Source organism: Myxine glutinosa, chromosome 5 (genome assembly GCF_964187855.1).
Source record: "Myxine glutinosa chromosome 5, kmMyxGlut1.1, whole genome shotgun sequence".
Lineage (NCBI taxonomy): Eukaryota > Metazoa > Chordata > Myxini > Myxiniformes > Myxinidae > Myxine > Myxine glutinosa.
This window is the reverse complement of record NC_136265.1, coordinates 6,680,473-6,704,936: the sequence shown is the minus strand read 5'-3', so window position 1 is coordinate 6,704,936 and position 24,464 is coordinate 6,680,473. Positions and strand designations below refer to the sequence as shown.

The window sequence follows — 24,464 nt, the reverse complement described above, 5'->3', positions numbered from 1 at the left end:
CCAGGGGCATAGAAAAGGCCCCTTTATATGGGATGTGGCAAGCTATAGAAAAGAAGGGACTTTCTTGTGGAAAAATGCCAGGGGCATAGAAAAGGCCCCTTTATATGGGATGTGGCAAACTATAGAAAAGAAGGGACTTTCTTGTGGAAAAATGCCAGGGGCATAGAAAAGGCCCCTTTATATGGGATGTGGCAAACTATAGAAAAGAAGGGACTTTCTTGTGGAAAAATGCCAGGGGCATAGAAAAGGCCCCTTTATATGGGATGTGGCAAACTATAGAAAAGAAGGGACTTTCTTGTGGAAAAATGCCAGGGGCATAGAAAAGGCCCCTTTATATGGGATGTGGCAAACTATAGAAAAGAAGGGACTTTGTTGTGGAAAAATGCCTGGGGCATAGAAAAGGCCCCTTTATATGGGATGTCGCAAACTATAGAAAAGAAGGGAAAATTATTGGGGAAAATGCCAGGGGCATAGAAAAGGCCTCTTTATATGGGATGTGGCAAACTATAGAAAAGAAGGGACTTCCTTGTGGAAAAATGCCAGGGGCATAGAAAAGGCCCCTTTATATGGGATGTGGCAAACTAAAGAAAAGAAGGGACTTTCTTGTGGAAAAATGCCAGGGGCATAGAAAAGGCCTGTTTATATGTGGGATGTGGCAAACTATAGAAAAGAAGGGACTTTCTTGGGGAAAAATGCCAGGGGCATAGAAAAGGCCCCTTTATATGGGATGTGGCAAAGTATAGAAAAGAAGGGACATTCCATGGCTTGTAGAAAATGCCAAACAATAGAAAAGAAGGGACATTCAAAAAAATATTTTGTGCATGCTGGACTACCCTTGTGTTCTTAGGAGGAACCAAGTAATGCTCCAGAAATGTTCATATAAAGGGGTGCCAGTTTGATTCATGCAGATACATGAAGAATTAAATGTATTTTAACCGATATATGTAGGGCGCCCCTTTATATGAACTTTTCTGGAGCATTACTTGTTCCCTCCGAAGAACACAAGGGTAGTCCAGCATGCACACGAGATTTTTTGATGCTCCTTATTTTGTATTGTTTGGCATTTTCTATAAGCTATGGAATGTCCCTTCTTTTATATATTTTGCCACACATGGGACATAAAGGGACCTTTTCTATGCCCCTGGCATTTCCCCCAAGATACATTTTAAATACGAACAAAATGCATTTGTTCATCGCACAAGACATTATTCAAGACGATATAAAAGACTTGGAAAAAGTAAGGGGAGAAAAATTATTCAACCCAGACAAGACTTGAACACACAATCCCCAACTTGGGGGTCTGATGCTTTATCCATTCGGCCAGCACATTCGATTTAAAAAAAATATATTTTAAAGTCATAAAGTGTGTATATATGGAGATTTATATGAACATATATATATATATATATATATTTATGTATGTACCGTGGGACCCCTTCTACAGCAAATGTAGAAGCAGGTCATGCTCGTGGCTCGTCGATGGTGTTTTTCCGTATATCCAGCCGCTTTATGCATGACTGGTGAAAGGTGGGTTTTATAAATACTGGATGTCAAGCTAACGGGTCGTGAATTTTTTTTTTTTTGCATATTTGAAATTTTGCTGAAATTTGGAACAAAAGGCATTTAGTTCTGAAATTTTCAGCCAATTCCGTCCAGTTGAAGCCGAGAAACGAATTTTCAGTCCCCATGTAAAAGTTGCATACAGAGAAAGGATCCCATATAAAGGGATGGGGCGCCTTGCGCCTCCCTTGATATGGAACATCGAAAGGACACCGAAAGAGTGGAGGAAAGGGATGGTGGTGTGGCGTCCTAAGAAAGGAGACCTCCACAACTCGAACCGGAGGGGAATTACACTCTCCATGCCAGGGAAGGTTAATTTTATAAAGTGGCTGAGGCTTTATTACCTGCATCACCGAAGGTGGACGGAGGTTATGTGTTTACCCCTGTATGTTTGTTTGTTTTTGTCTGTGAGCAGGATATCTCAAAGTTATGGACAGATTTGGACGAAATTTGTTGGACAGGTTTGGTGTGTGACAAAGCTCAATTGAATCCATTTTGGTGAAATTGCATATCTGGATCCGGATACAAGAATTTTTAAAGTGATTCTTCGCCATTGAGAGATCGGGCCACAAACGATATATAGCACAATATGTTAAAACGTGGTGGACGGATGATGACCAAACTAGGTGGATGAGTTGGATCGGTGACGAGAACAATTCAATTAGATTTTGGTTCAGGTCCCGACACAGATTTGGCCTAACAGTGGGATACAAAACGTGAATTGTTCAGCCTAGCGGAAGTATGCGCTTTACCGAGTGCTGTACTAGTACTGGTTTGTGCTTTGTTGATCAACCGGATCAAGAAAGCAGTTGTTGATCAAAGGATTTGAGTGCGACGAGCAGGATTTGGCCCGAGTGGATCATGAGCAAATATCTACACTCCGTAACGTCGTAGAACGCAGTGAAGAAATGGCAAACTCAGGTGTTCTTCAACTTCGTACACTTTCAAACAGCATTTGATGATGTTGATTGCAACCCACCGTGGAAGATGATATACTTTTATGTCTTTCCAGAAAGAATCGACATCGTCTGACCTCTGTACCCAAACACCAGGTGCTCCGTTGAAGTTGGCCTTGAAAAGCAGACTCGATTTGTGTCGCCACAGGTGAGTCCAATATCCTGTGCTCTTTGGAATAGCAATTGCTTGTATGATGTGCACACGGACTCCATCACATCAGTGCGCATTGTTGATGCATCTCTGCGTGGCCGGAGCAACCTGCTTGGAAAAACTTCCTTTCGTTGTAACTCCCTTGAAACTTTTTATCAGTTATGACGTATCCACACCTGCTGCGCAATAATTCGTCTCACAAAGCATACTTTCTTTTCCAAAGGACTGTCTACGAGTTCGTCAAACTTTAACTGTATACTCAAATGATTTAAACTACAGAATAAAATACTTCTATTCCTAGTAATATTTTGTGTAAGCCTAAAGAAGTAGTTCTGAAGCTATTATTATTAATAAGTGTTGAGCTCCATACAAGGACACACACGACGCATCCCACAAAGAACATTAGATTGTGACTTAGCAACTACATTGGAGGAGTACCGTTCCCGAGGGAAAGTCAATGAATGTACACTTTCTTTCTTTTTTGACACTGGAAGCAATCCTATTTGATGATATAACTGTATGCTTCACAATAACTGCGAATTGTACTTTCTGTAACCCAAAATCTCTACCAAGATGAAAGGAATGGACAAAACCAGATTGCCTTCATCACGCTTGGATCTCTTGCAACTTTTCTTATCTCGTTCCCCCATCCCCCGATCTAGGTTCCTCCTTCTCTCTCTCCTCACCTCAGCACCCCCCCCCCCACCCCACCCCTATAAAGGAGACTGTGCTGCACCAGTTTTAGGATTTTGCGTGTGTGTGTGTGTGTGTGTGTGTGTGTGTGTGTGTGTGTGTGTGTGTGTGTGTGTGTGTGTGTGTGTGTGTGTGTGTGTGTGTGTGTGTGTTCATTTTGGATTTGGATTCTTGCCAAGTGGTTTTCTGGTGGACATATATCTTCCTTGTAACCAAAGCGAAGTCCTCCACGTGTCATTAAAAAATCAGTCGATTGTCTTCTGAACAAGTTTGGACATTAATTTTTCAGTCTGTCTTTCATTCAAGGCTAAATTAATTAGTTCCACATCAGCTGCCAGGAGTTGGGGGGCGAGTAGGGAGGCCGGGGGGGGGAGGGGCGCTTAGAGCACCCGGTGGGGTGAGGGGAGCGTAGAGCGGCCAAGGGGTGATGGCGACGCGTGGAGCGTGGTTGCCTCGTGGTTCTCCAGAAACTTGTGGACCCAGGAGGCCAGCACACACTCCCTTGACACTTGTTCATATCCTCAGGATGGTTTTCATCCATATATCAATTGCCTGTATGTAGGACAAGGTTGTGAGTCAGAAAGGGAGGTGAATGGTTGTGAAACACAATACTTGGAAACGTGGCGAGAGTATGCGTCCATGAACACGTGCCAGTTATTCACCAACATGATGTTCCACAAAGTCACCATCGCTCCCTGCACACACACACACACACACACACACACACACACACACACACACACACACACACACACACACACACACACACATACACACACACACACACATACACACACACACACACACACACACACACACACACACACACACGTTTAGATTGAAACAAATATCATCCGTTTGGATTATAATTTTGTACAAAATAATGGCACTATTGTCACACTGGTATGATTGTAGGAGTAAACAGAAGTTGGTAAAGGAAATAACAAGATCAGCCAAAACAGAATAGGACTTGTTATAGCCAAGAATACATAATAACAAGGTAGTTTTAAGTACATACGGGGTAAAGAACAGGTGAAGACAGGAGTGGTGAGGAAGGGTTTCCGGAGGCAATCCAGATTGGAGTGGAGGATGTAAAGCAGCAGCTAATAGAAGATAACGCTGTGGGACCAGATAACATGCCTCCAAGAGTATCAAGGTCGGAGGCAGAGAGCAGATAAACGTGATGTGAACAGAGTGGATAAGCGTGATGTGAACAGAGTGGATAAGCGTGATGTGAACAGAGTGGATAAGCGTGATGTGAACAGAGTGGATAAGCGTGATGTTGTGGCGTACACGAAAGCCCACTGGCGTGGTGACATCATTCCGCGCACCAAGTGGGCGGCGGCCACGCCCGAGGGGTAGGCGTGGCCTCAGGATATACACCGGGCGAGCAGCCCGGAGCGCGCCAGTACCTCTGGCGCGCAAATCAGTCGATTGTCTTCTGAACAAGTTCGGACATTAATTTTTGAGTCTGTCTTTCATTCAAGGCTAAATTAATTAGTTCCACATCAGCTGCCAGGAGTTGGGGGGGCGAGTAGGGAGGCCAGGGGGGGAGGAGGGGCGCTTAGAGCACCCGGTGGGGTGAGGGGAGCGTAGAGCGGCCAAGGGGTGATGGCGACGCGTGGAGCGTGGTCTAGTGACCTCTTTGGAATAAAGAACATTAAACTTACCGCGTTGTCCGCTTCCTCCCTGGTAGCAAGTCGCGCGCGTAGCACCGCGTGCTTCATTGGTGACCTCCGACATTCGAGTCAGCCGTCGCTGACTACCCGAAACTGCCGCAACAATGGCTACCAACGCGGTCTCCATCAAGCTCCCCAAATTCTGGGAGTCACAAGCCGAAGTTTGGTTCCTGCAGGCGGAAGCCCAGTTCCGACTTCGAGGCATCACGGTGGACGAGACCATGTACTGCCACGTGGTCACCGCCCTCGGGCCCGGCACGGCCACCCGCGTCGTATCGGTCCTAAGGGATCCACCTGCCGACGGCAAGTACGAGGCGGTCAAGCGTCTCCTCCTCGCCACGTTCGGCCTTACGGTGGACGCACGGGCCGATAGCCTCTTGGACCTCCCCGAGATCGGGGACATGCAACCGTCGGTCCGTATGGACCATATGCTGGCGCTCATGGGCGACGAAACCCCGAACGCTCTATTCCGGGCGTTGTTTCGACGCCAGCTGCCAGCACGAGTCCGCCTCGCTTTGGCTGGTTCCGCGTTAACGGAATCCCGTGCGCTCGCTGCTGAGGCCGACAAATACTACGCGGCTTTGGATGCGCAGGTGAGTCTTGGCGCAGTTGCCGCTCCCGAGGCTCCCGAGGCTTTCCCCGATGCACCGCACCTCGTGTCCGCCATCACGCCCCGCCCACCACCACCGCCGCCGCCGTGAAGAAAACCGCGGCCTCCGACGCCGCAGCTGCCCGCCTGGTGTTTCTTCCACACCAAGTTCGGCCACGAGGCTCGGCAGTGTCGCCCGCCGTGCTCATTCGGCAGGTCGGGAAACGGGCGAGCCGGCGCTCGGTGGCAACGGTGAGCGTCGGCAATTCAAACAGCCTTCTGTACATAACGGACACCTTGTCCGGGCGCCGTTACCTGTGCGACACGGGGGTGCAGGTGAGTGTCGTTCCTGCCGGTACGTCCGACAAGCACACCGCGGGCCGAGGTCCCGCGCTGCTTGCGGCCAATGGTACGTCTATACGCACATACGGAAAACGCTGTCTCTCCCTGCGGTTCGGAGGTCAGGTTTTCTGTTGGTCGTTCGTTACGGCCGACGTGCCCATGGCACTGCTCGGCGCGGACTTCTTATGTGCTAATGGATTACTGGTCGATGTAAAGCGCAGAAGGCTTGTCCAGGCTGAGACGTTCAGCTCGCTTCCGTGTGCGCCACCCGCCTCGTTGAGCAGCTCACAGAGCGGCTCGCCGAGCGGCTTGCTGAGCGGTTCCGGTTCATCTGTACGCTTCCGGCAGCGGACGAATTCGCCCGCCTCCTCGCGGGTTTCCCGGCCCTCACGCGGCCCACCTTCTCGGCGGGGACCGTCAAGCATGGGGTGGAACATCACATCCCCGCCACCGGTCTACGCCCGGGCACGCCGCCTCGAGCCGACGAAGCTCGCGGTAGCGAAAGCGGGATTCGCCACGCTGGAGCGGCTCGGCATCGTGCGGCGCTCCGAGAGCGCGTGGGCGTCCCCGCTCCACATCGTGCCCAAGCCCGGCGGGGGATGGCGACCGTGCGGGGACTACCGGCGCCTCAACGACGCCACCACCCCCGACCGCTACCCCGTCCCCCACATCCAGGACTTCTCCGTCCGGTTGGCGGGGATGTCCTTTTCAAAGGTGGACCTCGTACGCGGCTACCATCAGGTCCCTGTCAGGCCGGAGGACATCCTGAAGACGGCTGTCATCACGCCGTTCGGGCTTTTCGAATTTCTTCGGATGCCCTTCGGTTTGAAAAATGCGGCTCAGGCGTTCCAGCGCCTCATGGACAGCGTCTTGCGCGACTTGGATTTTTTGTACGTCTACCTGGACGACATCCTCATCGCCAGTGCGTCCCGCGAAGAGCACCTTCGTCACCTCCGCACGCTCTCCGAACGTCTGGGCCAGCACGGCCTGATCGTGAACCCCGCCAAGTGCCGGTTCGGTGTCGCTGAAATCGACTTTTTGGGGCACCGCGTCACCAGGCATGGGGCCATCCCCCTACCGGCCAAGGTGGAGGCGGTGAAGGGGTTTCCGCGCCCCCGCACGATCAAGGGGCTCCAGGAGTTCCTGGGCATGGTAAACTTTTACCATCGGTTCCTGCCCCGCATCGCCCAGCTCCTGCGCCCCTTACACGAGGCCCTTCGAGGGAAGCCGGGCAAAGGTGACGTTACCTGAACCGAGCAAATGGAAGCGGCATTCTCGGGTGCGAAGCTCGCCTTGGCCAACGCCACCATGCTCGAGCACCCGGCGCCCGATGCACCGATCGCCCTCACCACCGACGCCTCGGACTACGCGGTGGGTGCAGTGCACGAGCAATGGGTGCGTGGTGCTCGGCAACCGTTGGGGTTCTTCAGCCGGCAGCTTCGCCCGCCCGAACGCCGGTACAGTACCTTCGACCGCGAGTTGCTTGGGTTTCACCTGGCGGTCAGGCACTTCCGCCATCTGCTCGAGGGCCGTGCGTTCACGGCCTTCGTCGACCACAAGCCGCTGGTTTTCGCGATGGGCAAGGTCGCCGAGCCGTGGTCGGCCCGGCAACAGCGTCACCTCGCGGCCGTGTCCGAGTACACGACGGACATCCGACACGTCGCGGGAAAGGACAACCCGGTGGCCGACTCTCTTTCCCGTGCCGTTGCCCACGCAGTCCACCTTGGCATCGACTATGCCCGGATGGCGGCGGACCAGGCCGCCGACCCCGGGGTCCAGGCCTTGCGGACCGTCGTCACGGGCCTCAGCGTCACCGAGGTGCCCTTCGACGGCGCGGGCACGGCCCTCGTTTGCGACGTCTCCCTCGGGCGGCCTCACCCCATCGTGCCCGCAGGCTGGCAGCGCCAGGTTTTTGATGCCATCCACGGCCTGTCCCACCCGGGCACGAAGGCCTCCCAGAGGTTGATCGCCGACAAGTTTGTCTGGCATGGCCTCCGGAAGGCCGTCCGCGGCTGGACCAGGACGTTCCTCGCGTGCCAGCGCGTGAAGGTGCACCGGCACACCCAGGCCCCCTTGGCCCCGTTTACGGTGCCGGAACGTCGGTTCGACCACGTGCACGTGGACCTAGTGGGACCTCTGCCCCCCTCGCGGTGTTTCACCCATGTCCTTACCATGGTGGACCGCACCACCCGGTGGCCGGAGGCCGTGCCTTTGGCGGCGACGACGGCGGCAGACGTCGCACAGGCGTTCATCGCCACCTGGGTCGCCCGGTTCGGCGCCCCCTCGGACATCTCGTCCGACCGCGGCCCCCAGTTCACCTCGGAGCTATGGGCCGCGGGGGCTCGGGGTCCAGCTGCACCGAACCACGGCCTACCTCCCCCAGGCCAACAGCCTGTGCGAGCGATTCCACCGCTCGTTGAAGGCCGCGCTCCGGGCCACCCTCCGCGACGGCGGCTGGATCGACAGACTCCCCTGGGTCCTGCTGGGCCTCCGGACGGCGCCCAAGGAGGACCTGCGCGCATCCGCGGCGGAGTTGGTCTTTGGACAACCGCTGTGGGTGCCGGGCGAGTTCCTCCACGACCCCACGGCACCTTGGTCCGCGGCGCAGGAGCGTTCTGCGCTGCAGGAGACCGCCCGGAGGTTCGCCCCAGTGCCGACGGCGCACCACGGGCACCCTCCTACACACGTCGCCCCGGAGCTTCGCACCGCGGAGTACGTCTTCGTCCGGCACGACGCCCGCCGGACACCACTGCGGCCCCCGTACGACGGGCCTTTCCGCGTGCTGGAGACCGGGGTGGAACATTTCACCCTGGACATCGGCGGCACTCCTGACCAGGTCTCCATAGACCGCCTCAAGCCGGCCCACCTTGACGTGGACCACCCACCGCCGGTGGCTCGGCCCCCGCGTCGGGGCCGCCCCCCTGCGGGCGGACCCCCGGCACCGCCCAGCACCGCAGGCACGCCGCCCCCCGGTCCGGCACCCATCCCGGGTACAGCCGGGGGCATCCCACCTGGCATCCCTGCACCCCGGACACCGCCGGTCGCCAGAGGGCGCTTCGGCCGGGTCATCCGTTTGCCCCGCAAACTGGCCCTCCAGGTGCGCGGGAATTCTGGGGGGGCGCGTGTGGCATACACGAAAGCCCACTGGCGTGGTGACATCATTCCGCGCACCAAGTGGGCGGTGGCCACGCCCGAGGGGTAGGCGTGGCCTCAGCATATACACCGGGCGCGCAGCCCGGAGCGCGCCAGTGCAACAGTGACCTCTTTGGAATAAAGAACATTAAACTTACCGCGTTGTCCGCTTCCTCCTTGGTAGCAAGTTGCGCGCGTAGCACCGCGTGCTTCAATGTGAACAGAGCGGATAAGCTTGTTGTGAACAGTGTGGATAAGCGTGATGTGAACAGTGTGGATAAGCGTGATGTGAACAGTGTGGATAAGCGTGATGTGAACAGTGTGGATAAGCGTGATGTGAACAGTGTGGATAAGCGTGATGTGAACAGAGTGGATAAGCGTGATGTGAACAGTGTGGATAAGCGTGATGTGAACAGTGTGGATAAGCGTGATGTGAACAGAGTGGATAAGCGTGATGTGAACAGTGTGGATAAGCGTGATGTGAACAGTGTGGATAAGCTTGTTGTGAACAGAGTGGATAAGCGTGATGTAAATAGGGTGGATAATCGTGATGTGAACAGAGTGGATAAGCTTGTTGTGAACAGAGCGGATAAGCTTGTTGTGAACAGAGTGGATAAACGTGATGTGAACAGTGTGGATAAGCGTGATGTGAACAGAGCGGATAAGCTTGTTGTGAACAGTGTGGATAAGCGTGATGTGAACAGAGCGGATAAGCTTGTTGTGAACAGTGTGGATAAGCGTGATGTGAACAGTGTGGATAAGCGTGATGTGAACAGAGCGGATAAGCTTGTTGTGAACAGTGTGGATAAGCGTGATGTCAACAGAGTGGATAAGCGTGATGTGAACAGTGTGGATAAGCGTGATGTGAACAGAGTGGATAAGCGTGATGTGAACAGAGTGGATAAGCGTGCTGTGAACAGAGTGGATAAGCGTGCTGTGAACAGAGTGGATAAGCGTGCTGTGAACAGAGTGGATAAGCGTGATGTGAACAGTGTGGATAAGCGTGCTGTGAACAGAGTGGATAAGCGTGCTGTGAACAGAGTGGATAAGCGTGCTGTGAACAGAGTGGATAAGCGTGCTGTGAACAGAGTGGATAAGCGTGCTGTGAACAGAGTGGATAAGCGTGCTGTGAACAGAGTGGATAAGCGTGCTGTGAACAGAGTGGATAAGCGTGCTGTGAACAGAGTGGATAAGCGTGCTGTGAACAGAGTGGATAAGCGTGCTGTGAACAGAGTGGATAAGCGTGCTGTGAACAGAGTGGATAAGCGTGCTGTGAACAGAGTGGATAAGCGTGCTGTGAACAGAGTGGATAAGCGTGCTGTGAACAGAGTGGATAAGCGTGCTGTGAACAGAGTGGATAAGCGTGCTGTGAACAGAGTGGATAAGCGTGCTGTGAACAGAGTGGATAAGCGTGCTGTGAACAGAGTGGATAAGCGTGCTGTGAACAGAGTGGATAAGCGTGCTGTGAACAGAGTGGATAAGCGTGCTGTGAACAGAGTGGATAAGCGTGCTGTGAACAGAGTGGATAAGCGTGCTGTGAACAGAGTGGATAAGCGTGCTGTGAACAGAGTGGATAAGCGTGCTGTGAACAGAGTGGATAAGCGTGCTGTGAACAGAGTGGATAAGCGTGCTGTGAACAGAGTGGATAAGCGTGCTGTGAACAGAGTGGATAAGCGTGCTGTGAACAGAGTGGATAAGCGTGCTGTGAACAGAGTGGATAAGCGTGCTGTGAACAGAGTGGATAAGCGTGCTGTGAACAGAGTGGATAAGCGTGCTGTGAACAGAGTGGATAAGCGTGCTGTGAACAGAGTGGATAAGCGTGCTGTGAACAGAGTGGATAAGCGTGCTGTGAACAGAGTGGATAAGCGTGCTGTGAACAGAGTGGATAAGCGTGCTGTGAACAGAGTGGATAAGCGTGCTGTGAACAGAGTGGATAAGCGTGCTGTGAACAGAGTGGATAAGCGTGCTGTGAACAGAGTGGATAAGCGTGCTGTGAACAGAGTGGATAAGCGTGCTGTGAACAGAGTGGATAAGCGTGCTGTGAACAGAGTGGATAAGCGTGCTGTGAACAGAGTGGATAAGCGTGCTGTGAACAGAGTGGATAAGCGTGCTGTGAACAGAGTGGATAAGCGTGCTGTGAACAGAGTGGATAAGCGTGCTGTGAACAGAGTGGATAAGCGTGCTGTGAACAGAGTGGATAAGCGTGCTGTGAACAGAGTGGATAAGCGTGCTGTGAACAGAGTGGATAAGCGTGCTGTGAACAGAGTGGATAAGCGTGCTGTGAACAGAGTGGATAAGCGTGCTGTGAACAGAGTGGATAAGCGTGCTGTGAACAGAGTGGATAAGCGTGCTGTGAACAGAGTGGATAAGCGTGCTGTGAACAGAGTGGATAAGCGTGCTGTGAACAGAGTGGATAAGCGTGCTGTGAACAGAGTGGATAAGCGTGCTGTGAACAGAGTGGATAAGCGTGCTGTGAACAGAGTGGATAAGCGTGCTGTGAACAGAGTGGATAAGCGTGCTGTGAACAGAGTGGATAAGCGTGCTGTGAACAGAGTGGATAAGCGTGCTGTGAACAGAGTGGATAAGCGTGCTGTGAACAGAGTGGATAAGCGTGCTGTGAACAGAGTGGATAAGCGTGCTGTGAACAGAGTGGATAAGCGTGCTGTGAACAGAGTGGATAAGCGTGCTGTGAACAGAGTGGATAAGCGTGCTGTGAACAGAGTGGATAAGCGTGCTGTGAACAGAGTGGATAAGCGTGCTGTGAACAGAGTGGATAAGCGTGCTGTGAACAGAGTGGATAAGCGTGCTGTGAACAGAGTGGATAAGCGTGCTGTGAACAGAGTGGATAAGCGTGCTGTGAACAGAGTGGATAAGCGTGCTGTGAACAGAGTGGATAAGCGTGCTGTGAACAGAGTGGATAAGCGTGCTGTGAACAGAGTGGATAAGCGTGCTGTGAACAGAGTGGATAAGCGTGCTGTGAACAGAGTGGATAAGCGTGCTGTGAACAGAGTGGATAAGCGTGCTGTGAACAGAGTGGATAAGCGTGCTGTGAACAGAGTGGATAAGCGTGCTGTGAACAGAGTGGATAAGCGTGCTGTGAACAGAGTGGATAAGCGTGCTGTGAACAGAGTGGATAAGCGTGATGTGAACAGAGTGGATAAGCGTGATGTGAACAGAGTGGATAAGCGTGATGTGAACAGAGTGGATAAGCGTGATGTGAACAGAGTGGATAAGCGTGATGTGAACAGAGTGGATAAGCGTGATGTGAACAGAGTGGATAAGCGTGATGTGAACAGAGTGGATAAGCGTGATGTGAACAGAGTGGATAAGCGTGATGTGAACAGAGTGGATAAGCGTGATGTGAACAGAGTGGATAAGCGTGATGTGAACAGAGTGGATAAGCGTGATGTGAACAGAGTGGATAAGCGTGATGTGAACAGAGTGGATAAGCGTGATGTGAACAGAGTGGATCAGCGTGATGTGAACAGAGTGGATCAGCGTGATGTGAACAGAGTGGATCAGCGTGATGTGAACAGAGTGGATCAGCGTGATGTGAACAGAGTGGATCAGCGTGATGTGAACAGAGTGGATCAGCGTGATGTGAACAGAGTGGATCAGCGTGATGTGAACAGAGTGGATCAGCGTGATGTGAACAGAGTGGATCAGCGTGATGTGAACAGAGTGGATCAGCGTGATGTGAACAGAGTGGATCAGCGTGATGTGAACAGAGTGGATCAGCGTGATGTGAACAGAGTGGATCAGCGTGATGTGAACAGAGTGGATCAGCGTGATGTGAACAGAGTGGATCAGCGTGATGTGAACAGAGTGGATCAGCGTGATGTGAACAGAGTGGATCAGCGTGATGTGAACAGAGTGGATCAGCGTGATGTGAACAGAGTGGATCAGCGTGATGTGAACAGAGTGGATCAGCGTGATGTGAACAGAGTGGATCAGCGTGATGTGAACAGAGTGGATCAGCGTGATGTGAACAGAGTGGATCAGCGTGATGTGAACAGAGTGGATCAGCGTGATGTGAACAGAGTGGATCAGCGTGATGTGAACAGAGTGGATCAGCGTGATGTGAACAGAGTGGATCAGCGTGATGTGAACAGAGTGGATCAGCGTGATGTGAACAGAGTGGATCAGCGTGATGTGAACAGAGCGGATCAGCGTGATGTGAACAGAGCGGATCAGCGTGATGTGAACAGAGCGGATCAGCGTGATGTGAACAGAGCGGATCAGCGTGATGTGAACAGAGCGGATCAGCGTGATGTGAACAGAGCGGATCAGCGTGATGTGAACAGAGCGGATCAGCGTGATGTGAACAGAGCGGATCAGCGTGATGTGAACAGAGCGGATCAGCGTGATGTGAACAGAGCGGATCAGCGTGATGTGAACAGAGCGGATCAGCGTGATGTGAACAGAGCGGATCAGCGTGATGTGAACAGAGCGGATCAGCGTGATGTGAACAGAGCGGATCAGCGTGATGTGAACAGAGCGGATCAGCGTGATGTGAACAGAGCGGATCAGCGTGATGTGAACAGAGCGGATCAGCGTGATGTGAACAGAGCGGATCAGCGTGATGTGAACAGAGCGGATCAGCGTGATGTGAACAGAGCGGATCAGCGTGATGTGAACAGAGCGGATCAGCGTGATGTGAACAGAGCGGATCAGCGTGATGTGAACAGAGCGGATCAGCGTGATGTGAACAGAGCGGATAAGCGTGATGTGAACAGAGCGGATAAGCGTGATGTGAACAGAGCGGATAAGCGTGATGTGAACAGAGCGGATAAGCGTGATGTGAACAGAGCGGATAAGCGTGATGTGAACAGAGCGGATAAGCGTGATGTGAACAGAGCGGATAAGCGTGATGTGAACAGAGCGGATAAGCGTGATGTGAACAGAGCGGATAAGCGTGATGTGAACAGAGCGGATAAGCGTGATGTGAACAGAGCGGATAAGCGTGATGTGAACAGAGCGGATAAGCGTGATGTGAACAGAGCGGATAAGCGTGATGTGAACAGAGCGGATAAGCGTGATGTGAACAGAGCGGATAAGCGTGATGTGAACAGAGCGGATAAGCGTGATGTGAACAGAGCGGATAAGCGTGATGTGAACAGAGCGGATAAGCGTGATGTGAACAGAGCGGATAAGCGTGATGTGAACAGAGCGGATAAGCGTGATGTGAACAGAGCGGATAAGGGTGATGTTTACAGAGCGGATAAGGGTGATGTTTACAGAGCTGATAAGGGTGATGTTTACAGAGCGGATAAGCATGATGTTTACAGAGCTGATAAAAGTGATGTTTACAGAGCGGATAAGCATGATGTTTACAGAGCTGATAAAAGTGATGTTTACAGAGCGGATAAGCGTGATGTTTACAGAGCGGATTAGCGTGATGTTTACAGAGCGGATTAGCGTGATGTTTACAGAGCGGATTAGCGTGATGTTTACAGAGCGGATAAGCGTGATGTTTACAGGCGGAAAAGCGTGATGTTTACAGAGCGGATAAGCGTGATGTTTACAGAGCGGATAAGCGTGATGTTTACAGAGCTGATAAAAGTGATGTTTACAGAGCGGATAAGCATGATGTTTACAGAGCTGATAAAAGTGATGTTTACAGAGCGGATAAGCGTGATGTTTACAGAGCGGATTAGCGTGATGTTTACAGAGCGGATTAGCGTGATGTTTACAGAGCGGATTAGCGTGATGTTTACAGAGCGGATTAGCGTGATGTTTACAGAGCGGATTAGCGTGATGTTTACAGAGCGGATTAGCGTGATGTTTACAGAGCGGATAAGCGTGATGTTTACAGGCGGAAAAGCGTGATGTTTACAGAGCGGATAAGCGTGATGTTTACAGAGCGGATAAGCGTGATGTTAACAGAGCGGAAAAGCGTGATGTTAACAGAGCGGAAAAGCATGATGTTGACAAAGCGGATAAGCGTAATGTCAGAGTTAAAGGCCGCCAATCGGCCATCTTTGGTAGGATTACAAAACAAAATCTTCTGCATATGTATACCTAATTTATTGTCTTTGTGCTAAGTATGAATAAAATCGGACCATGCGAGAAATGTTGGGGGACACGTTTAACTAACAAAATGGCTGCCAGTCGGCCATGTTGGATCTGATCTAAAAAAAATGACATGCATGTGTAAACCATCATTCATGACCTGTGTGCCAGGTTTCAACAAAATCGGTCAATATGTATCTGAGATATGGTTGTAAATGCATGTCCGAGATATGGTTGAGGACACGTTCAATATTGGGGTTCTTACAACTAAAATGGCCGCCAGTCTACCAGTCAGCCATCTTTTATCCGAATGCAAAATAAAATGCGGTGCACGTGTATGCCAAGTTTGAACAAAATCGGACCATGCATGTTCAGGAAATGATTGGGGACATGTCTAAGTTACAAAATGTCTGCCAGTCGGCCATCTTGGATCTGATCTGGAAACAAAACGATGTGCATATGTATGCCATCATGTGCATATGCGTGATGTTTACAGAGCAGATAAAATATGGGATGTGCCAAGTATGAACAAAATCGGTCCATACATCTCAAGAGATATGGTTGCGGCCACACGTATGCATGCACGCACGCACGCACGGACGGACGGACGGATGAGACCCAATCCATAAGCCAATCCATTTCAACCAATCAAGTTGGTGGCATTTCACCCAATCAAGTCCATAAGCAAGTAATGAGACCCAATCTATTTCGGACTAAGTACAATGGGGGCAAAAAAACCCCCCAAAAAACCACAGACGCACACACGCGCGCACGCACACACACACACACACACACACACACACACACACACACACACACACACACACTAAAATGATGAGAGACACAAATGATGAACATAAGTTTGAAATGTATTTATGTTATCTTTCCCATGTGGACATGTGTGTTATTGCTGTGAATGCTCACTCCGAATGAGTTGAAGTTATACGACCAGTATCCCAGCTGCTCAAACGTTCCACATATATATACGGGCATTGTGCTGCGGACAAAGTATAAAAATAAGAGTAATAAATAATCAACGTTTCATTGCAATTACAATGATGGGGTCATGTTAATTACACCTGCACTGAAAGGGGATAGGGGGAGAAGGTGAAGAAAGGATACAGGGAATTGGGATGAGGTGTGGGGAGCAGGGGTAGAGGAAGGTTATTGATTTTACCTTTTGACACACACAAAACTCACCCATCCACCAGAACCTTAACCTCAAAGCTCACCCATTAGTGAAGTTTGTCATTGGTGGTCTCTTGATCTTCCCATTAAAACACATCATTCCTAGAATAGCAAAGAAGTAGAATGCCACCTGTTGTGGGCAGAAACACGGTTTGGTAACCAAGCAGGACAACCGATGGAGGTACATTCCGATTAACGATAACAAACTAAACTATCACAGACAAACATACAATTGGTACAAAGATCAATCATGAAAATCAAAATGATCAGTGATATAGCAACCGACATGAAAACAGATCAACAATCACAACAAACAAAACTAACAAAGTAATAAACGGGTCCACTGGGGTGCAAGTGGCGATCAGTAAATGTATGGCCTAAACAAAACTTTATTCTTTAACCTGGTGTTTTCACAATAATTTAACTTTTCCACAAAGCACGAATCCTTATTTTTCTAAAAATCGATCTCATTTTGTTCAAGGCCACAGACTTGATGATCAACCCTCGCCTGTCTGCACGGCAGAACCTAAGGCTCACCAGCAGGATTCCAGCAAAAGCTCGTAGGTTCCTCACCATGATCCCCAATGTGGAGACCACCAAAGACATTCCCTGTGAAAATGACAGGAATGTTATATGACCCATGGGGTGCAGCACCTGTGCATACCCATTAAAATCTACATATAGTATATGCAAATGTCAGTGGGAGAAATAGAATAACTCGTTTTGCTGGTGAAGGCTCATGTCGATCCACAACGTGGACAGATAGAAAGAATGGGTGAAATCAATGGAATGTTCCCCGAGGTATGCTAATTGCCGTGGGAAGCAAAAAGGTGGAGCAAGACACCTTTCTTGGAGCAAAAGAGCTCCGCCTCAATACACAACAACAACAACATGCATTTTAAGGCCATTTTCCCTGCTAGAGCGGGGGTTAGCCTTGCGGTCCCCATGACGATCTTCTCCAGCTTGCCCTATTTTCTGCATCTCTCCTTATTAACCCCCTTGCCCGCATTTCTTCTTCGTCCATCTTTAGCCAAGTCTTTCTCGGTCTTCCCCGTCCTCTACTTCCTTCTACATTCATTTCCATCACTCTTCTCAACCAGTCACTTTCATCCTTCCTCAACACATGACCAAACCATCTCAACCTGTTCCTCTTCACAGCATCAATCACAGGCTCTATTCCCATCATCTTTCGCAATTCATCATTTGTCTTCCTCTCTCTCAACGATACTCCGCACATCCACCGAACCATTCGCATTTCCACCCTTTCCAGCCTTCGTTGCTGCTCTACGTTCATTACCCATGTCTCGCTCCCATAAATCATAACACTTCTCACACATGCAGCATACACCTTTCCCTTCAGCTTCAACGACACTCCCCTCCTCATCAGCACGCCACTCAGTTCCCGAAACTTCTTCCATGCACATCTCACTCTAGCAACCGTTGCTGAGTCTGATCCACTTTCTCCATTCAGTATGTCTCCGAGGTAGCAAAATGTTTTCACACCTTCCAGCTTCACGCAGTCTCCAAGATCAAACTCAACATTTCCTCCATCTGCAGCTCCCTCTGTGCACACCTTACATTTGAATGTAGCTGCCACACTGGTTAATGACCCTCTCAAACCACTACATTTTTGATGAACCCACTCGGCGCACTTTGTACATTGAATAGAGTTCACTCCGACTCCCTTCCTACACACAGCACATGGCCACTTCCCAGTTCTTTCCACCTCACCACATGCTTTACCACTTGCCATCACCTTCGTCTTTCCGATATTCACCTTCAGACCTTTTGTCTCCATACATTCCTTCCACTTGTTCATCTTTTCCTTCAGTCCATCCATACTTTCCGCAATCAACACCAGATCATCTGCATACAACAACCACCAAGGTAAACCCTCCTTTACGTTCTGAGCCAGCACCTCCATCGCAGCTACAAATAGTAGTGGACTTAGTACCGACCCCTGATGCACTCCCACCTTCACCTCAAACTCACCACTGTTCCCGTCCTTCGTCCTTACAGCTGTGCGTGCTCTTTTGTACATTGCCATCACTACTCTGATCAACCATTCCTCCGCTCCTAACTTCCTCAATGCCCATGTCAATACTTCGCGTGGAACCCTATCCAATGCTTTCTCCAGATCAACAAACCCAAGAAACAACTTCTTCCGCTTCTCCATGTACTTCTACTGCAACTGCCTCACAATAAAGAGCGCGTCTGTCGTTCCTCTTCCTGGCATAAATCCAAACTGCATTTCGTCGATCTTCACTTTCTTCCTTATCCTCCTCTCCAACACCCTTTCCAATACCTTCATTCCATGCTCCAATAACTTTATCGCTCGGTACGAGCCACACTCCAGAGGGTCACCTTTCCCCTTGTATAGAGGGACGAGGGTACTCGGTTCCCAATCCACTGGAATGCGGCCTTCTTTCACCACCAGATTACAGATCTCTGTCATTCTCTTCACACCCCAACTTCCTGCTGCCTTCAACATATCTCCCACAACTCCCGTCGGCCCTCCCGCTTTTCTACTCTTCATTGCTTTTATCGCTTCCTCAACTTTCTTCTCAGTTATCTTCTCTGCCGGTCCTAAAACTGGGTTACTCTCGATGTTGCCATCCCATTCATTCTCTGTATTCAACAGCATTTCCATAAATCTTTTCTATCTTCCTTTAATTCCATCTGGGTCCACAACGATTTGTCCCACTTCATCCTTCAAGCAACTCACCCCCATCACATCACACCTCTCTTTCGCTATCTGCTTTGCAATCCTGAATACTCCTCTCTGACCCTCTTCCGAATCCAAGCGTTCTCCGAACATTTTCCTACATGCCTCCTGCGCCTTTGCAGCCTTCTTGGCTGCCTTATAACTTTCATGCTCTGCTGTTTCTGCTCCCGTACCCTTCGCCTTCTGCCACTCCTTGAACTTCTTCCTCTTCTCGTCAATCCTCTTTCCAACTTCATCATCCCACCACCATGTTTCAGAGTGCCTCGGTGGTCCTTTTGTCCATCCACATACCTCACCAACGGCTCCCAACAGACTATCTTTCATTGACATCCAACCACTTTCAAGCTCAACCACATCATCCTCTGCCCTACTCAGCCTCTCTTTTAATGCCTCCCTCACTGTCACCTCTTTCAACCTCCACACCTTCATTCTCGGTTGGTACTTCACCCGCCGAGCTCTCCTCGCACCTTTCACCCTTATGTCGCAGACAACCAAGTGGTGCTGTGAAACAGCCTCCTCCCCGGGGATCACCTTTGTGTCCCGGAGGTGCCCCCTATCTCGCCTACGCCCCAGCAGGTAGTCAACGGTTGTCGTCGACCCACCTGACGTGTATGTAACAAGCTTATTATCCTCTTTCTGGAACTGAGTGTTACAAATCAACAAATCAGCTCCATCAGCAAACTCCAAAATCCTTTCACCTTCTCCATTTCTCACACCATATCCGTAACCCCCATGAACTCCCTCAAAACCATCCGTCTCAATGCAGGAAGAAAATAAATCCTTGTGTTGTTTCTTACATGTACACTATACATATAGCACATGCATATCACATGTATGCTAGACATACAGCATGTGCACGTCATGTATGCTGTACATATAGCACGTGCATGTCATTTATGCTGTACATATATAGCACGTGCACATCACATGTATGCTGTACATATAGCACGTGCACGTCACATGTATGCTGTACATGCAGCACGTGCACGTCACATGGATGCTGTACATATAGCACATGCACATGATGCATGCTGTACATATAGCACATGCTCATCACATGCATGTTGTACACAGTGCACTTGCACATCAATGTATGTTGTACTACATATCGCATGTGCATATCACATGTATGTTGTACCACATGTTGCATGTGCACATCACATGTATGTTGTACCACATGTTGCATGTGCACATCACATGAATGCTGCACCACATGTAGCATGTGCTGTACATTTAATGTGCACATCACATGTACACATGCTATGTGTACATTGTACGGCATATTTAACGTGGAATTACAAATCCTATCTCTGTCATATCCCCGAGATTTGAGATGGTCATCAGTTGAAAATTGTCAACAAGTGAGTGTGAGTGTGTGTGTTGCATGTTGTGCGTGGTGCCATTATAGTGCACTGCATGTGTCCATGTGTGCGTCTGTGGATGTACATGTTTGCACACAAAACCTATTTACCTGTGTGTGAAGAATGATGCGAAGCAGGCGGGTGATGATGACCATATTTACCAGTCGCACAAATTGCCATAGCAACATTGAAGACCTTGCAGACGTTCCAGTCCTGCATTCAGCACACACAGCACTGCTGTCATTCACTCCACTTCCTCCTCTCTTCACCTCCACCATATATAAAGGTACCCGCATTGCCAGGCAATCCAGAGACACTTAATGACAAGAATATGAAGAGAGTGGAGGGCAGGAGGGGAAGGAGAGAGAGGAGGAGGTGAGTGGAAGTTGAGGGGAGGGGAGAGAAGGGTAGGGACAAAGGGGGAGGGGAAGGGATGGGGTAGAGACAGAGGGGGTGGGGAGAGAGGCAATGAGGGGTGGGGGAGAAAAAAAAAAGAGAAAGGTGAGGGGAGGAGTTAGCAAAGAGAATGACATGATCTTAATGACCGAACATGCACACACACACACACACACACACACACACACACACACACACACACACACACACACACACACACACACACACACACACTCTGACATACACACACACACACACACACACACACACACACACACACACACACACACACACACACTCTGACATACATACACACACACACACACACACACACACTACCTTTTATTATTACTTAAATATATTACACACACATCCCATCCATGCCAATAGTATTCAAACCTTAACAGAATGCAATCTATTGGATTAAAAAACACCGGGGAAATACCCCCGGCGCTCACCTGGTGGAATAAACAGCATACTACACCGACTCAAGGTAATTTAAACCAATTTCAGTGGTTGCTGGAAGACAGGGCAGCATGTGGAGTCATACTAACATAATCATAAGACTTTAAACAAACAAACAAAAAAATACCTATTTTGGGGGGCAACGCCCCTCCCTGTAGACCCCCCAAAGCAAAGGGGCAGATTTATTTAAATTCCGTGAACAAACTTTGGTGCATCACAGGTGATGGAGGTTGTGGTGAAGTTTCATCAAAATCGTGTGTAGGTTCAGAGGAAAAAGCAAATACCTATTTTGGGGGGTCAAACCTGGATCCACTTTGACCCCCGGTAAACCCCTTAGATTCAGATTTTTTTTTAATGCCGTGAACAAACTTGAGTCACAACACAATAAATATGATTTGTAACAAGTTTGTCACAATCCCATCAGCGGTTTGGAGAAGTTACAAGTGAAGTGTTTACGGACGGACAACGCGCTATCGTATAACCCACATATTGAACTTGGTTACCTATTTTGGTATAGGAACTTCGTTCCAGGTGAGCTAATAATAAAAACTGAACCCACCACCAGGATAAAGGGGAAAATGACCCCCAGATTAAAAGCTACCAGAAGAACAATCCAGTTGAACCGCACCGCATATTCTTTCAAAGCACAAGTATCGTTTGCAATAACCACAAATGGCGTCCAGCAATGCACGATTGTGTCAAGGTGAAGGCCGGAGCAATCGCACAACCTGTACACGGTATGTCGTAGGTGTACACGGTATCTCGTAGTACTGTGCTTGATGTACTGACCAGCCATGGTGTGGAAATCCGTACATGCCCAAACAGCACATTTCCAAAATCTGTCGAGACAAAACAAATGGAAGATTCGGTTTGGAGTTTCAGCATTTATGATAACCGGGATTAGAGGTTATTATTGTTTTTATGTGTATTGTGCGATTTATTGGATATCGTGCAAGGTTATACCTGTGTTGGTAGTGAAATCACAGGTAATTGTATTCGTTTTGTTTAGAAGCGTGTGTGTTGTAAGGCCTGGTCGGTTGGGCAAGTTGAGCGGAACATTTTTTTCAATCGGAGTAGGTTTGAGAAGGTCATTAACCAGTGTGGCAGCTACATTCAAGTGTAAGGTGTGCACAGAGGGAGCTCCAGATGGAGGAAATGTTGAGTTGGATCTTGGAGACTGAGTGAAGCTGGAAGGTGTGCACAGAGGGAGCTCCAGGTGGAGGAAATGTTGAGTTGGTCTTGGAGACGGAGTGAAGCTGGAAGGTGTGCACAGAGGGAGCTGCAGATGGAGGAAATGTTGAGTTGGATCTTGGAGACGGCGTGAAGCTGGAAGGTGTGAAAACATTTTGCTACCTCGGAGACATGCTGAATAGAGAAGGTGGATCAGACTCGGCAACGGTTGCTGGAGTGAGATGTGCATGGAAGAAGTTTCGGGAACTGAGTGGCGTGCTGATGAGGAGGGGAGTGTCGTTGAAGCTGAAGGGAAAGGTGTATGCTGCATGTGTGAGAAGTGTTATGATTTATGGGAGCGAGACATGGGTCATGAACGTAGAGCAGCAACGAAGGCTGGAAAGGGTGGAAATGCGAATGGTTCGGTGGATGTGCGGAGTATCGTTGAGAGAGAGGAAGACAAATGATGAATTGCGAAAGATGATGGGAATAGAGCCTGTGATTGATGCTGTGAAGAGGAACAGGTTGAGATGGTTTGGTCATGTGTTGAGGAAGGATGAAAGTGACTGGTTGAGAAGAGTGGTGGAAATGAATGTAGAAGGAAGTAGAGGACGGGGAAGACCGAGAAAGACTTGGCTAAAGGTGGTGGAAGAAGAAATGCGGGCAAGGGGGTTAACAAGGAGAGATGCAGAAAATAGGGCAAAATGGAGAAGATTGTCATGGGGACAGCAAGGCTAACCCCCGCTCTAGCAGGGAAAATGGCCTTAAAATGCCTGTTGTTGTTGTTGTTGTTGATGTTGAAGCCTCTTTAATATTTGACTTTGTCCTTCCTTCCATATCTGTCCTTCAAAACTGAAGAAGAACCACAGGGGTCAAAACAAAAAACAAAACAAAAGTTCAACTCAAATATTGTTGTTGTTCTTGGTGGAACTTTTTGCTATCTTCCGACTTTGTTTTCGGCAGGAAGTGTGGGGACTTGCGATGGCCTGCCATCATTTACGCTCTCGTTCTAGTTTTGATGTTTGTTTTTTCATGGACGCATTGATTTCTGCATTTGACAGAAATAACAACAGCAGTGATTTATATTTTGTGAATAAGAATTGTCAATCGTTTTGGTGATGAAGACGAACACCAGGAGAAGTTCTGTATTTGATGGAAAACTCGGTTAGTGATGGCAAAGAGTTGTGAGTGGGAGGATGAAGGTAGTGGGGTACCTGAGGGATCAGTTGTGGGATCATCATTAGTCAATCTGCATCAATAAGACACAAAAGCTTGTATAAGGTGTAGTTATTGGAATAATCTTGGAGGTAAGGTCGATGGTAGAGAGTGGGGGAGGGGGGAGGGGGCTTGTACAAGGTGTAGTTATTGGAATAATCTTGGAGGTAAGGTCGATGGTAGAGAGTGGGGGAGGGGGGAGGGGGCTTGTATAAGGTGTAGTTATTGGAATAATCTTGGAGGTAAGGTCGATGGTAGAGAGTGGGGGAGGGGGGAGGGGGCTTGTACAAGGTGTAGTTATTGGAATAATCTTGGAGGTAAGGTCGATGGTAGCGAGTGGGGGAGGGGGGAGGGGGCTTGTACAAGGTGTAGTTATTGGAATAATCTTGGAGGTAAGGTCGATGGTAGAGAGTGGGGGAGGGGGGAGGGGGCTTGTACAAGGTGTAGTTATTGGAATAATCTTGGAGGTAAGGTCGATGGTAGCGAGTGGGGGAGGGGGGAGGGGGCTTGTACAAGGTGTAGTTATTGGAATAATCTTGGAGGTAAGGTCGATGGTAGAGAGTGGGGGAGGGGGGAGGGGGCTTGTACAAGGTGTAGTTATTGGAATAATCTTGGAGGTAAGGTCGATGGTAGAGAGTGGGGGGAGGGGGGGAGGGGGGCAGAGGGGGGAGGGGGCTTGTACAAGGTGTAGTTATTGGAATAATCTTGGAGGTAAGGTCGATGGTAGAGAGTGGGGGGAGGGGGGCAGAGGGGGGAGGGGGCTTGTACAAGGTGTAGTTATTGGAATAATCTTGGAGGTAAGGTCGATGGTAGAGAGTGGGGAGAGGGGG

The 24,464-nt window shown here is 49.8% G+C and overlaps 1 protein-coding gene across 1 annotated transcript in view; it reads right to left on the bottom strand.

Moving 5' to 3' along the window:
- TPCN2 (two pore segment channel 2) overlaps positions 1-24,464 on the bottom strand; it is an 88,762-nt gene that overhangs the window by 2,327 nt on the left and 61,971 nt on the right. Inside the window, exons 18-23 of the mRNA XM_068117900.2 lie at positions 22,039-22,088; positions 20,499-20,601; positions 16,840-16,911; positions 16,347-16,432; positions 16,039-16,111; positions 3,973-4,055 (exon numbers count right to left, since the gene is read on the bottom strand). Of these exons, the coding sequence (XP_067974001.2) occupies positions 3,973-4,055; positions 16,039-16,111; positions 16,347-16,432; positions 16,840-16,911; positions 20,499-20,601; positions 22,039-22,088 (467 nt within the window). The remainder of the gene's footprint in view (positions 1-3,972; positions 4,056-16,038; positions 16,112-16,346; positions 16,433-16,839; positions 16,912-20,498; positions 20,602-22,038; positions 22,089-24,464) is intronic.